General features: G+C 35.7%; 1 protein-coding gene across 4 annotated transcripts in view; it reads left to right on the top strand.

The window, feature by feature from the left end:
• The window catches only part of WDR35 (WD repeat domain 35), a 109,723-nt gene that overhangs the window by 88,289 nt on the left and 8,590 nt on the right, over window positions 1-12,844 (top strand). For 3 of the 4 annotated variants that reach the window (XM_077152159.1, XM_077152158.1, XM_077152157.1), the window contains 9 exons: window positions 2,652-2,788; window positions 3,514-3,717; window positions 4,749-4,895; window positions 5,676-5,808; window positions 7,816-7,926; window positions 9,022-9,186; window positions 10,072-10,212; window positions 10,959-11,115; window positions 12,382-12,622. In XM_077152159.1, coding sequence (XP_077008274.1) covers window positions 2,652-2,788; window positions 3,514-3,717; window positions 4,749-4,895; window positions 5,676-5,808; window positions 7,816-7,926; window positions 9,022-9,186; window positions 10,072-10,212; window positions 10,959-11,115; window positions 12,382-12,622 — 1,436 coding nt within the window. Of the gene's footprint in view, window positions 1-2,651; window positions 2,789-3,513; window positions 3,718-4,748; window positions 4,896-5,675; window positions 5,809-7,815; window positions 7,927-9,021; window positions 9,187-10,071; window positions 10,213-10,958; window positions 11,116-12,381; window positions 12,623-12,844 lie in introns of those variants that run through there. The other variant, XR_013172285.1, reaches the window with a different exon arrangement.

Raw genomic sequence — 12,844 nt, 5'->3', positions numbered from 1 at the left:
GAGCCATTGCTGCTGCTGTTGTTTTGTATGCTGTGTGGTGGGGTCACATTTCATTCTTTTTCCATGTGAGTATCCCGTTATTGCAGCACCATTTTTGAATTTTGGGGGGGGGGGGCGCTGGGGGGAAGCGTGCGGGCCAAGAATCGAACCTGGGTCTCCCGCATGGCGGGCAAGAATTCTACCACTGAGCTACCCTTGCACATTCATGCTTCGTTTTTTTCATTACATGGACTATATAGCACATCAATGAGTTGTTTATAACTGCTTGTTTCATTTCCTTGGACATTAGCTAACTCTTTCCTGAAAGACTGCCCTTCCTTTTTTTTTTTTTTTTTTTTTTTTTTTTTTTATTAACGGAAAGAAAAAAAAGAAATTAACACAACATTTAGAAATCATACCATTCTACATATGCACTCAGTAATTCTTAACATCATCACATAGATGCATGATCATTGTTTCTTAGTACATTTGCATCAGTTTAGAGGAACTAGCAACACAACAGAAAAAGATATAAAATGTTAATATAAAGAAAAGAAATAAAAGTAGTAGTAATAGTAAAAAACAACAACAACAAACAAACCAACAAGCAAACAAAAACAAAAAAAAACCCTATAGCTCAGATGCAGCTTCATTCAGTATTTTAACATGATTACTTTACAATTAGGTATTATTGTGCTGTCCATTTTTGAGTTTTTGTATCTAGTCCTGTTGCACAATCTGTATCCCTTCAGCTTCAATTACCCATTGTCTTACCCTGTTTCTAACTCCTGCTGAACTCTGTTACCAATGACATATTTCAAGTTTATTCTCGAATGTCCGTTCACAACAGTGGGACCATACAGTATTTGTCCTTTAGTTTTTGGCTGGATTCACTCAGCATAATATTCTCTAGGTCCATCCATGTTATTACATGGTTCACAAGTTTATCTTGTCTTAAAGCTGCATAATATTCCATCGTATGTATATACCACAGTTTGTTTAGCCACTCTTCTGTTGATGGAGATTTTGGCTGTTTCCATCTCTTTGCAATTGTAAATAACGCTGCTATAAACATTGGTGTGCAAATGTCCGTTTGTGTCTTTGCCCTTAAGTCCTTTGAGTAGATACCTAGCAATGGTATTGCTGGGTCGTATGGCAATTCTATATTCAGCTTTTTGAGGAACCGCCAAACTGCCTTCCACAGTGGTTGCACCCTTTGACATTCCCACCAACAGTGAATAAGTGTGCCTCTTTCTCCGCATCCTCTCCAGCACTTGTCATTTTCTGTTTTGTTGATAATGGCCATTCTGGTGGGTGTGAGATGATATCTCATTGTGGTTTTGATTTGCATTTCTCTAATGGCCAGGGACATTGAGCATCTCTTCATGTGCCTCTTGGCCATCCGTATTTCTTCTTCTGGTAGGTGTCTGTTTAAGTCTTTTTCCCATTTTGTAATTGGGTTGGCTGTCTTTTTGTTGTTGAGTTGAATAATCTCTTTATAAATTCTGGATACTAGACCCTTATCTGATATGTCATTTCCAAATATTGTCTCCCATTGTGTAGGCTGTCTTTCTACTTTCTTGATGAAGTTCTCTGATGCACAAAAGTGTTTAATTTTGAGAAGCTCCCATTTATTTATTTCCTTCTTCAGTGTTCTTGCTTTAGGTTTAAGGTCCATAAAACCACCTCCAGTTGTAAGATCCATAAGATATCTCCCAACATTTTCCTCTAACTGTTTTATGGTCTTAGACCTAATGTTTAGATCTTTTATCCATTTTGAGTTAACTTTTGTATAGGGTGTGAGAGATGGGTCTTCTTTCATTCTTTTGCATATGGATATCCAGTTCTCTAGGCACCATTTATTGAAGAGACTGTTCTGTCCCAGGTGAGTTGGCTTGACTGCCTTATCAAAGATCAAATGTCCATAGATGAGAGGGTCTATATCTGAGCACTCTATTCGATTCCATTGGTCGATATATCTATCTTTATGCCAATACCATGCTGTTTTGACCACTGTGGCTTCATAATATGCCTTAAAGTCAGGCAGCGCGAGACCTCCAGCTTCGTTTTTTTTCCTCAAGATGTTTTTAGCAATTCGGGGTACCCTGCCCTTCCAGATAAATGTGCTTATTGGTTTTTCTATTTCTGAAAATGCCCTTCCTTTTTAATAATTTTGGTCAACCTGCTAAATTACAGAAGGAAAGGAGTGATGAAAAGGAAACTGGTCCTTTTTCTTTCCTTTTGTCTGTTTGCTTGCCAGGTAAAAGGACTTCAAATGACAGTGTTATTGCTCCTGGTTGGGAGATGGCAGATGCAGGAGTGAGGGGGCAGAGGCTCTGCATATGGTGTTTTCTGCATCAGAGGAGGTGGAGCAGCACATATTTTTGGAAATGGGAAAAGCAATTGGAGCTGAGGAAAACTAAGATACCTAACTGTCCACCTTCTACCATTGCCCACTTTTCCCTAGAAGCAGCCTCATAGCCTCAGGAAGGATTTCACTTGTGGATTTTGAGTGTTTTCCAGAAAACTCAAAAGATCTCAACAAATATGGACATTTCTTTTCTTCCCAGTTTTGCTCACAATCTGGTGCATTTTTATGGTCTTTATTGTAAAAAACAATACACTGTAAAGGCAACTATTTGAAAGTCCTTTCCTTTCCTTTTTATTTTTAGAATCCAGATCACCCAAACAAGGATTATGTAATTAACTTTGAAATTCGGTCCCTGCGAGATAGTCGAGCATTGATTGAGAAGGTTGGAATTGAAGATGCATCTCAGTTCATAGAGGACAATCCACACCCCCGACTTTGGTATTAAAACTAAAACAAAAATTAAACAACCTCCCAAGATGTCAAGTGTATGCTTTTTAAGGTCTCAGCTCAGTCATCCTCAGATCTCATCCCTGCCTTCTGATGGGAAGAGACTTCCATTCTTGCTCTTTTTTTTTTTAAAACATTTTTTATTGTTAAATATAATGTATATATAAACAGAAGGAAAAGCAATGATTTTCAAAATGCACTTCAACAATTAGTTGTAGAAGAGATTTCAGAGTTTGTTATGGGTTACCATTCCACTATTTCAGAGTTTTTCCTTCTAGCTGCTCCAAAATACTGGAGGCTGGAAGAAATATTTTTGTGAGAAATAACATATATGCAAAAATACAACTAATTTCAAAGCACATCGCAATAATTAGTTATAGAACAGATTTAAGAGTTTGGTATGGATTACAATTTCACAATTTTAGGTTTTTCCTTCTAGTTGTTCTAAGGTACTAGAGACTAAAAGAAGTATCAATATAACGATTCAACAATTATACTTATTTGTTGAACCTGACCTTCTCTGTCTTGCTCTTCTTTTTAAAATACCGAATTCATTTAAGATTTGGAGGGCTCAGCGTAAGCATGTTTAAATGTCATGAAATAACCACTTCCAACCCCATCTCACTAGAAAACGATAAGTAAAATAGTTGAATTCTGATTCAAGACTTGATTATCAGTAATTTGCACTAGGCTTTCTGTGTTTTTGTTTTATGAAGGCGCCTTTTGGCTGAAGCAGCTCTTCAGAAACTGGACTTGCAAACTGCAGAGCAAGCATTTGTGCGCTGCAAAGATTACCAGGGCATTAAATTTGTGAAGCGCCTGGGCAATCTGCAGAGTGAGTCAATGAAGCAGGCTGAAGTTGTCGCCTACTTCGGCAGGTTTGAAGAGGCTGAAAGAATGTATCTTGATATGGATAGAAGGTGAGTTGCCAAAGTGCAGGCTATCCCAGAGCACTTCAGAATTTCTGATTTTTCTTTTACAACTAGGGAATGCAATATGTCTCATCATTTTACTTAGAAAATAATTTTCACTTTAGGTTACAACCCAGATATTCCATATACCTGTCATTAATTTGTTTTATAAATCGGATGTAACATTCTCTGTTTCTGCATCTATTAATGACCAACCATGGGAGATTTTTCACTTGATAGGGAGAAAAGTATATAGGACTACAGAGACTAGTGGTTTTTATCATTTTGATAAAGCTTATTTTTTGGTTCTCATGTTTGGATCAGGCCATTATTTAATTTTCTGCTGTAAGAAAGGAGCATAAAATAAAAATTTAGATACTGTGTTTTACTCTTTATACTTCACTTTTTTTTTATATTGTGAAAAAATGACATATATAAAAAAAGCAATAAATTTCCAAGTACGTTTTAAACAAGTAGCTATACAATAGATTTTAAAGTTAGATATGGGTTACAGTTCCACGTTTTTTCATTTTTATACTTCACTTTTTATTTACATGAAAAGTTTTATGAACTTCATTACAGAAACATCGTGTCTAATGTTCACTAGCATTATTTATACTTCCAGGTGACCCTAATGCAACACTGAAGACCTGAACAGAAATATAAATCTAGTGTGTTTTTGTGTAAAATGTTTATTTTGAAATAAACTTGAGCATGCCTAAGATATTGATAAAAAGAAGTGATTATTATTTACATCATTACTTTATGAAATAAATTAAAAGTCCAGGAAAAATTAAAAGGCAGGAGATGGTTTCCTTTTTCCTATTTCAGGCTCTCTCCTTTGCCTCTTTACCTGATCTGACCAAGTTTTATGGTCATGTTTAAAGACCAATTTAAGGTTCTAAAACATTTGGAGATTTCCCTTGTCTTTCTAATTTACCATGTATTCTCAGCATCTAGAACTGTGCCTACAACATAGCAGGCACTCAATAAATATGTGTTGAATGAATGAATGAGTGGATGGTTGCCATTGTTTGTAGAGATCTGGCTATTGGACTCCGGCTGAAACTCGGAGATTGGTTTAGAGTGCTGCAACTGCTGAAAACCGGATCTGGTGACGCAGATGACAGTCTTCTCGAACAAGCTCACAATGCCATTGGGGATTACTTTGCAGATCGTCAGAAGTGGTATGTCACCCACCAGGCCTCCTCCTCTGCTAATGCAACACTTAAAGCTGGAGCTGCCTCCACACCTTCTTGTGAAATAAGGCTAGAGAAATGAAGCCCTCCTCCTTGATCTTAGAGTTCAGATCATTCTAGATTCACACTGGTGAGAGAGAGATCCTTAAAGTTGTGAGATGAGTACTGTAGAAGTGTGGAATTGCCAGTTTCACAGCTCTGGGGCTTAGCTGGAGCTCCAGGCAGCTTTCTTCTGATTGAGACCAGAGTATGCAATTCTAAGACATTGTGTGATGTATTTCTGAAAAAAGTTAGTTTTATATTTGTTTGTTTTGTTATTATGGGTTGTTTCCAGAAATCACTGGTTTTTATTTTGATCAATATTGTTATCTGTTTATGTAAGGGTTTGGGAGTCCTACAGCTGGGCATCAAATTAAAACATTATTTCTGGGCAGTGTGACCGTGGCTCAGTGGCAGAATTCTCACCTGCCATGCCAGAGACCCGGGTTTGATTCCCAGTGCCTGCCATGCAAAAATCTGCTCCCCAAGAAACATTATTTCACAAGAATATCCAAAGAATGTCTATGTAGCATCTAAATATGCTACATAGTGTTTAGATTCCTGGCCTACCCGCCTCCCCTCCACCAATTTATATGGTTTGAAGGCATTTTGTGACTGAAGATGATGAAGAGAGTAATATTACTGCTGGTAATTCTAATAAAGGAACCATAGTGTATTTAAAAGGAGAGTCACACTCGTTTTAAAAGTTTTTTTTTTTCCTTTCCTTAGGTTGAATGCTGTGCAATATTATGTGCAAGGCCGGAACCAGGAACGCTTAGCTGAATGTTATTACATGTTAGAAGATTATGAGGGCCTAGAGAATCTTGCCAATTCACTTCCAGAAAACAACAAGTTGCTTCCAGTAGGAATTGTTAATTTTTGCTTTTAGAGTTATTAGGTTATTTAATAAGATTTTCATGCTATAGTCAGGAAATAGCCTCTTTAATAAAGAAGATTAATAATCTGCACTTTTACAGTTTCTTGGCCATGGAATGATGCTTTCATTTTAATTATTAAAACAATATAGCAATGTGATGGAATACTTGAAAAATGGAGCAAAAAAATCAGTCATATTTTTGCTACCCTAGTATGGCTATAGTCTCATGTAGTCCCTCTGGTTTTATAAAGTGCTTTTAAAAGCTAACTGCATACATGAAATGTTTGCAGATGAAATGATAATGTCAGGGATTTGTTTCAGGATATTCTGGTATGTGAGGAACAGTGCGTATGCATATATATGTTTGAGATAGCTTGGCTTATCTTAGGTTATATTAACAGTAAAGTATTTAACAATAGAAAAGAGAAACTAAAAGAATTCTCGGTAGCTTTTTTTGAATGTACTTTTTAAGCTATGTTTTTTTTTTCCACATGGGCAGGCACCGGGAATTGAACCTGGGTCCTCTGGCATGGCAGGCGAGAACTCTGCCTGCTGAGCCACTGTGGCCCGCCCTGGATGTACTTTTAAAGCTTCTTTTAATTTATAGTTGAATGATGAAAATGACTGTATTTTATTTGTTTTATATAAAATGTAAATCTCTAAGTTGTGCAATGACTATAGTAGCAGCTCTCAATTGCAGGGCCTGGACATATATCAGTTGTGAGTTCTACTACAAAATTTTGTTCATTAATTAATAGATAAGAAAGAATTCTGATAATTCCATTTTCTCCTATTGTGAATTAGAGCAGTTATCCCTGTAAAATGGCATTTTGGCTCACACTATGTCTTTTCCTGAATGGGAAACTGTAATTACTTATAACCCTGGGTGTGGAGATAGTGTATCCTATGTTGGCGTCATCTGTTAAGTGTCTCCGATGAAGTGGAAAAAAGCTTTGCTGTTGAGTATCTAGAGTAGTGATATTGCTGAGTAAAGACTAAATAATTACAAGTCATTAAATTATTATTTAATAATAATTTAAATAAAACTTTTAAAAGTAGTACTGCAAATTTTAAATGAAGTTTTGGAGAAATTTTTAATAATATGGGGAAATGCACATAATGTTTAAGTGAGAAATGTAGGATATTTATATATCTATATACAATGATCACAGCACACACACAGACACAGACACATATGTATATATTCATAGAGGAAAATGTCAGGAAATTATACCAGAATATTGACAGGGATTATTTATTAATAGTAAGATTCTGCGTAACTTTAATTTTTCACATTTTCTAATATATTTTGGCATAAGAATATACTACTTTATAATCAGAAAACTATAAGCATTATGATTAAAAATAAATGGATACAGAATATACATTAATGATATTTCCAAAAATATTTTAGACAGGGGTTGGGGAGACAAAAATTCTGGCCAATGAAATATTCAGAAAGAAAAAAAATAGATTTTCTGAAAATGGAGAATGCAGCCAAACAAGTATGGCTGGCTTTTGTGGTGGTTCTCCATCCCTGCCACCCCTGTCCCTGGGAGCTCTCTTTTTGGTCTAGCTTCCTGTTTGATTAGCAGCCAGAAGTGATGTGTGGGGACCATCTCTCGATTAACACTGAGAATATATACCATCAATTGCTTTAAAGTTTTTTTTGTTAATCCACTGGTGTGGGGTTTGTTTTGGAGCTTGACATCTTTGTGAACTAGCTACTGAACTGAGACAAGAGAGGAGTACATTTCTTCAGGACCTGATTAAGAATCAGATCCATAGAGGGAGCCTGAAGCACTGGTTTTATAGAAGGTGAGGCCTCCCTTAGCAGCCTTCCTGAGCCTCTGCCCTGATGTCTGTTTAAAGGAAAAATCATGTAGCTGCAGTCAATTTGATATAGCTACATCCCTGTGGAGTTTTTCTAAATTAAAATGTAAGTTATTTCCTTGGTCTGTGCAATCTAATAGTATAATGTTGTTCTTCTAGGAAATAGCACAGATGTTTGTGAGAGTTGGCATGTGTGAACAAGCTGTGACAGCGTTTTTGAAGTGTAATCAACCAAAGGCGGCAGTAGATGCCTGTGTACATCTCAACCAAGTAAGGGACTGAAGCTTATTATCTGTGCAGCTTGTTTTCTTGGAAAGTTTGTAGTCAAAACTGAACTCAACTCCCCGTTGTCATCCTTTAAAGATTACTGCCAATGTGAGGGTTAGAGAGCTTGAGATAAATGTTGTGAAAGGAGCTGGGTATTCTCTGACTTGAGGACCAAGAAAGAGGTGGTGTTTGCATTTGTCACTTGAAGTGTGACCCTTGGGGTGACCCCTTGTAATTAAACTCATTACTAGTTATGAAGAGACCCTGTGCTTTTAGTCGGGCACATTTTTGTCTGGAAGTAACTTCATAGTGTTCTGCATTTTATTATGGTTGGATTTTGTTTCTAGAGAAAGCCTGGTTAATGGTCATTGCCAGAGGAAGGAATTGAATTATTTTATCAATATTAACTTGGCAAATCTATTTTCCTCCCCCTTTATATAAAACATGTATTTGATATTTTTATTATTTGTTTATGTATTTATTTATTTTTTTGGGGGTACATGGTCTGGGAATTGAACCCGGGCCTCCCGCGTGAAAGATGATCATTCTACACGGAACCACCCATGCCCTTGATTTTTTAAAGACTGAAAGTCTTTAAAAGTGCACAGTCATAGTAGAAACTGTGTACTATTGATCCACAAAGTATCAGTGTATTCTTTTATTTTCCTTAAAATATTTTATAAAGCTCCATTTATTTATAATTTAGAAATTAATTTTAAATGTTAAATCTGATAGGCCTTTTCTTAACTGAAAATGCATATTTGTTTTATTGTAAACAAGTGTATCTTTTTCTTCCTCACAGTTTCTACAAAATTAGAATTATAAGATCAGTGTGCTATAAACTTTGAATGTTGCTTTTTCAGATCATTTCTTAAGCAAATCAGTCTTAGACTGTTTAATCATTTTGAGACATGTCTAGCTTATTACACTTTTAATTGTCCTGATTTTAAGTTATTTATGAAAAACACATACCAGTTTTAAAAGTTTTGAGATAGTGTTTTTAATTACTATTTACTTTAAGCTTTATTGTGTGAATTCTATGTCATATGTGATTGAAATACTTGGGTAACCGAATGGTATGCTTTTTTCTTCCCTTAGTGGAATAAAGCTGTTGAACTGGCTAAAAATCATAGTATGAAAGAAATTGGATCCCTGCTAGCTAGATATGCATCTCATTTATTGGAAAAGAATAAAACACTTGATGCCATAGAACTCTATCGGAAAGCCAATTATTTTTTTGATGCTGCTAAACTGATGTTTAAGGTAATGTAATAATCTTGTGCCTATTTTATTTGTTCTGGTTACAAATGTTTCCTTATATACTAAAGAACACATTTTCCATCTTCTCTGGAATGAAATATTTGTTATAACACAGTCCCTCTGGTATTGTTATTATAACTGCATTATCTTAGTGTTAGTGCCTTTTACTAGCAAGGCTATTTATTAGTACTAGCTCCTTATTGTATAATATAGTTGTATATTTACTTAATCCTGAAGTTAAAGAGTTATAGAATTTGTGGGGTCTACAAAGTATAAATTCCCTTAATTGGGAATTAAATCCTGTTATAATCAAAAGAATTTTGAGTCCTTTTAAATTTATAAGTTTTAAAGTCATTATACTTTTCATAACTTGCATTTGGAAGGAGGATGACTATTATAGTATTAATATATGCAAATGTTACAGTTTTAGAGTCTTCCTTTCCCATTTCATATAATGAAAAAGGAAAAATTTCTCTCAAAATTGTTTAAATAAATTTAAACTTGTAAAGGATACAACATGTTAACTGATTCTCTCCTAACATTGTGTACTTAGCACATTATTTTAAAAACTCTGTGTTATGGGAAATACTACCCTATCCATGAAAGCTTTCTTCATTCTGACTGACTTAGTTTTTAGCAGTAATGTGACTTTCTATTGAATTGTAATGCCAAGGAATAAATACTAAGGAAAGAAATAAATATTAATAAGTAACTAAAGAAAAAAATGAATTTTTAAATACTTGTTATGAATAGATGGTATATGATTATTCCATCCCACTGATTTTACTCCTTTTTTTGAAAATCCCTTTATGGTTAATTTTGGAAATGCTTATATTTGTACAAATACATATTACCAGGTATCTTTTCCAAATTCTTTAAATTTGTAAGATTGCAGATGAAGAGGCAAAGAAGAGGACTAAACCTTTACGTGTCAAGAAGCTCTATGTGCTGTCAGCTTTACTCATAGAACAGTACCATGAGCAAATGAAAAATGCCCAACGAGGAAAAGTTAAAGGAAAGAGTTCAGAGGTAAGATGGAACATTGAATAACACTATATCATCTGAAGTGTGTGAGAAAAAGTCCATCAAACTTCTCCTTATGTACAAGTTACTTAATTTGCATGTTTACATTTATTTTCTTTAAGTGTTTTTTTTTTTTAACATGGGCAGGCACCGGGAACCGAACCCGGGTCTCCAGTATGGCAGGTGAGAACTCTGCCTGCTGAACCACATTGGCCCGTCCTCTTTGAGTGTTTTAAGGAGAAGGAATGACATCTAGATTTAGTACTCATATTTAGTAATTTATACTTAAAAATATTGGACATTATTTTTTTTCTGTGAGACTGATCTGTAGTCTTTATTTTCTTATTTTTGTTAAAACTATCCCTCACCTGGTTAAATATTCCTGTCTAATCTGTGAGTTAATTTTTAAAATTTTAGAAATTTTCTATTTATTTATTAGTCTTTTCTTTTCAGTGAGTTTTAAAAATTGTTCTTAAAATAGGTATATTATTTAAATATGTAAATGAACCTCTTAACCGAAAGTTTAGTCAGAAATTATATTCTAAAATTTGATCATAGCACTTTAACAAAATATGAATTATAATGGAAAAACTAAGTCTTTAAGAGTCAGTTTTTTAAAAAATAAAATCTGCTTATTTAGCTATTTTAATGTAGAAGAATTTCAGAAATTATCCTCATTGTTACAACTGTGCTGTAGCTAGTTGGTACATGATTTGCGTTTGTGACAGAGTGTGTGCTGTGCTTTCCTGTAGGCCACGTCTGCTTTGGCTGGCTTGCTGGAAGAGGAGGTGCTGTCCACAGCTGACCGCTTCACGGACAGTGCCTGGAGGGGTGCTGAGGCCTACCACTTCTTCACCCTTGCCCAGCGGCAGCTCTATGAGGGCTATGTGGACAGCGCCTTGAAGACAGGTGGGCCTGCCTCGGCATGCGTCTGTGCTTCTGAAAGTTGAGAGATTCAGTAGTAGGAAGGGCCAGCACCTTCAGTTTGTCTTTATATTCACTTCAGTTTTCCCCCATGGATTTAAGTTAATATACTTGAGATTATGCTGTATAATTTGTTTTGTGCATATACCCTTTGAAGCTCCTTTATTTTTCTTAATACATAAAAAAGTAATCCTTTCTGCTCACAGAAAAATTACAGGTTTGAGGTCAGCAAAAAGAATACTTGCAGCAACTACTGTTCCAAGTTAAATACATATGTATACATACACACACACACATATTATTTTTGTTTGGGACTCTAACAGGGCATACTTTTGTGTACTTTTTCTTTAAAATATAAATATTTGTTGTAATATCTTTCCATGTCAGTTTCTTTGGTTTTTAACTTTTTTAAAAATAAAAATGATACTTATCAAACAATTTAAAACACAACAAAAATCAAAGAAAAATGTAAAATAATCTTAAATCTTATAACTCAGAGATAATCACTGTTAACATTTGGGTGAACTTCCTTTTAGGTATCTTTTCACACCTATAAAATTACATGTCACTTAAAATAGTGTCATGAAATAGATACCAGGAGCTTGCTTCTCTCCCCTTACAGTACATTAGTGGTTATCTCTCCACATTGGTGACGTAGATCTTGGTCACCACTTTTAGTCCCTACCTTGAAGTCCCTGGTTGTTCTTCGGTAGTTTAGAGAAGATTGTTTCCATGCAGCGCAGTGCCTGATTCAGTGGGCCACGCCTCGACTGAAGGAAGGTCTGGAAGAGCTCCTGTTTACAATGGGGCCACATCCACCAGAATGCAGACCAAGACCAAAGCCCTGTGCAGACTGGGGTACATAACCCCACCCCTCACACATGGTGTACTATTAATTTACTTCTCCTGGAATGCCTCTGAGATTTCTAACTTAAATGGAAGAAAAAAATGCATGTTTTAACACCAGATTTTTTTAGTTTGTGTGTACATTTCCAAGCAGTATAACCATGTGTGCCATTTGGTGATGGTTATTCTCCTAGGGCTGAGCTGTGAACTGGCTTTACAGAACCTTGGAGATGAGATAGCGTCTTTACCTCCTACTAGTGTCCCATCTCCCATCGTTGTTTTCTTGAAGTTTGTCCAAGTTCATGTAGGTTAAACTAAAATACTGAAATTTAACATAGATGCTTTCTCACGCCTATTCATGAATCACGATTACTTATAACAGCCAAATTGTCCTCTCTTTCCTAGCTCTGCACCTGCGAGACTATGAAGACATTATCCCTGCTGTTGAGATCTACTCCCTGCTAGCGCTCTGTGCGTGTGCCAGTAGAGCTTTTGGTACCTGTTCAAAAGCTTTTATTAAACTTGAATCTTTAGAGACCCTCAGTTCTGAACAGAAACAGCAATATGAAGATCTTGCTCTAGAAATCTTCACCAAGCATACTCCAAAAGATAACAGAAAATCTGAATTGGACAGCCTTCTTGAAGGGTAGGCAGATTATAATTAGTAGCTATCTTTCTACCTTATTAGAATCTTGGCTGTCTACATGTATACTAGTGTAATGTAATAATTAAAGTGAAAGAAACCCAGAGGGGCCAGCCTCTCCAGAACGTCATCTGTCCATCCTCCTACCCCACATTATCCATTGCCCTTTCCAATGTGAAAAAGATTGGGAGAAAGATCAAAGGAGAAAGTGGAGTTATAACAGTG

This window comes from Tamandua tetradactyla, chromosome 3 (assembly GCF_023851605.1).
Source record: "Tamandua tetradactyla isolate mTamTet1 chromosome 3, mTamTet1.pri, whole genome shotgun sequence".
NCBI lineage: Eukaryota > Metazoa > Chordata > Mammalia > Pilosa > Myrmecophagidae > Tamandua > Tamandua tetradactyla.
The sequence above is the reverse complement of the archived record's forward strand: the minus strand, read 5'-3'. Positions and strand labels throughout refer to the sequence as shown.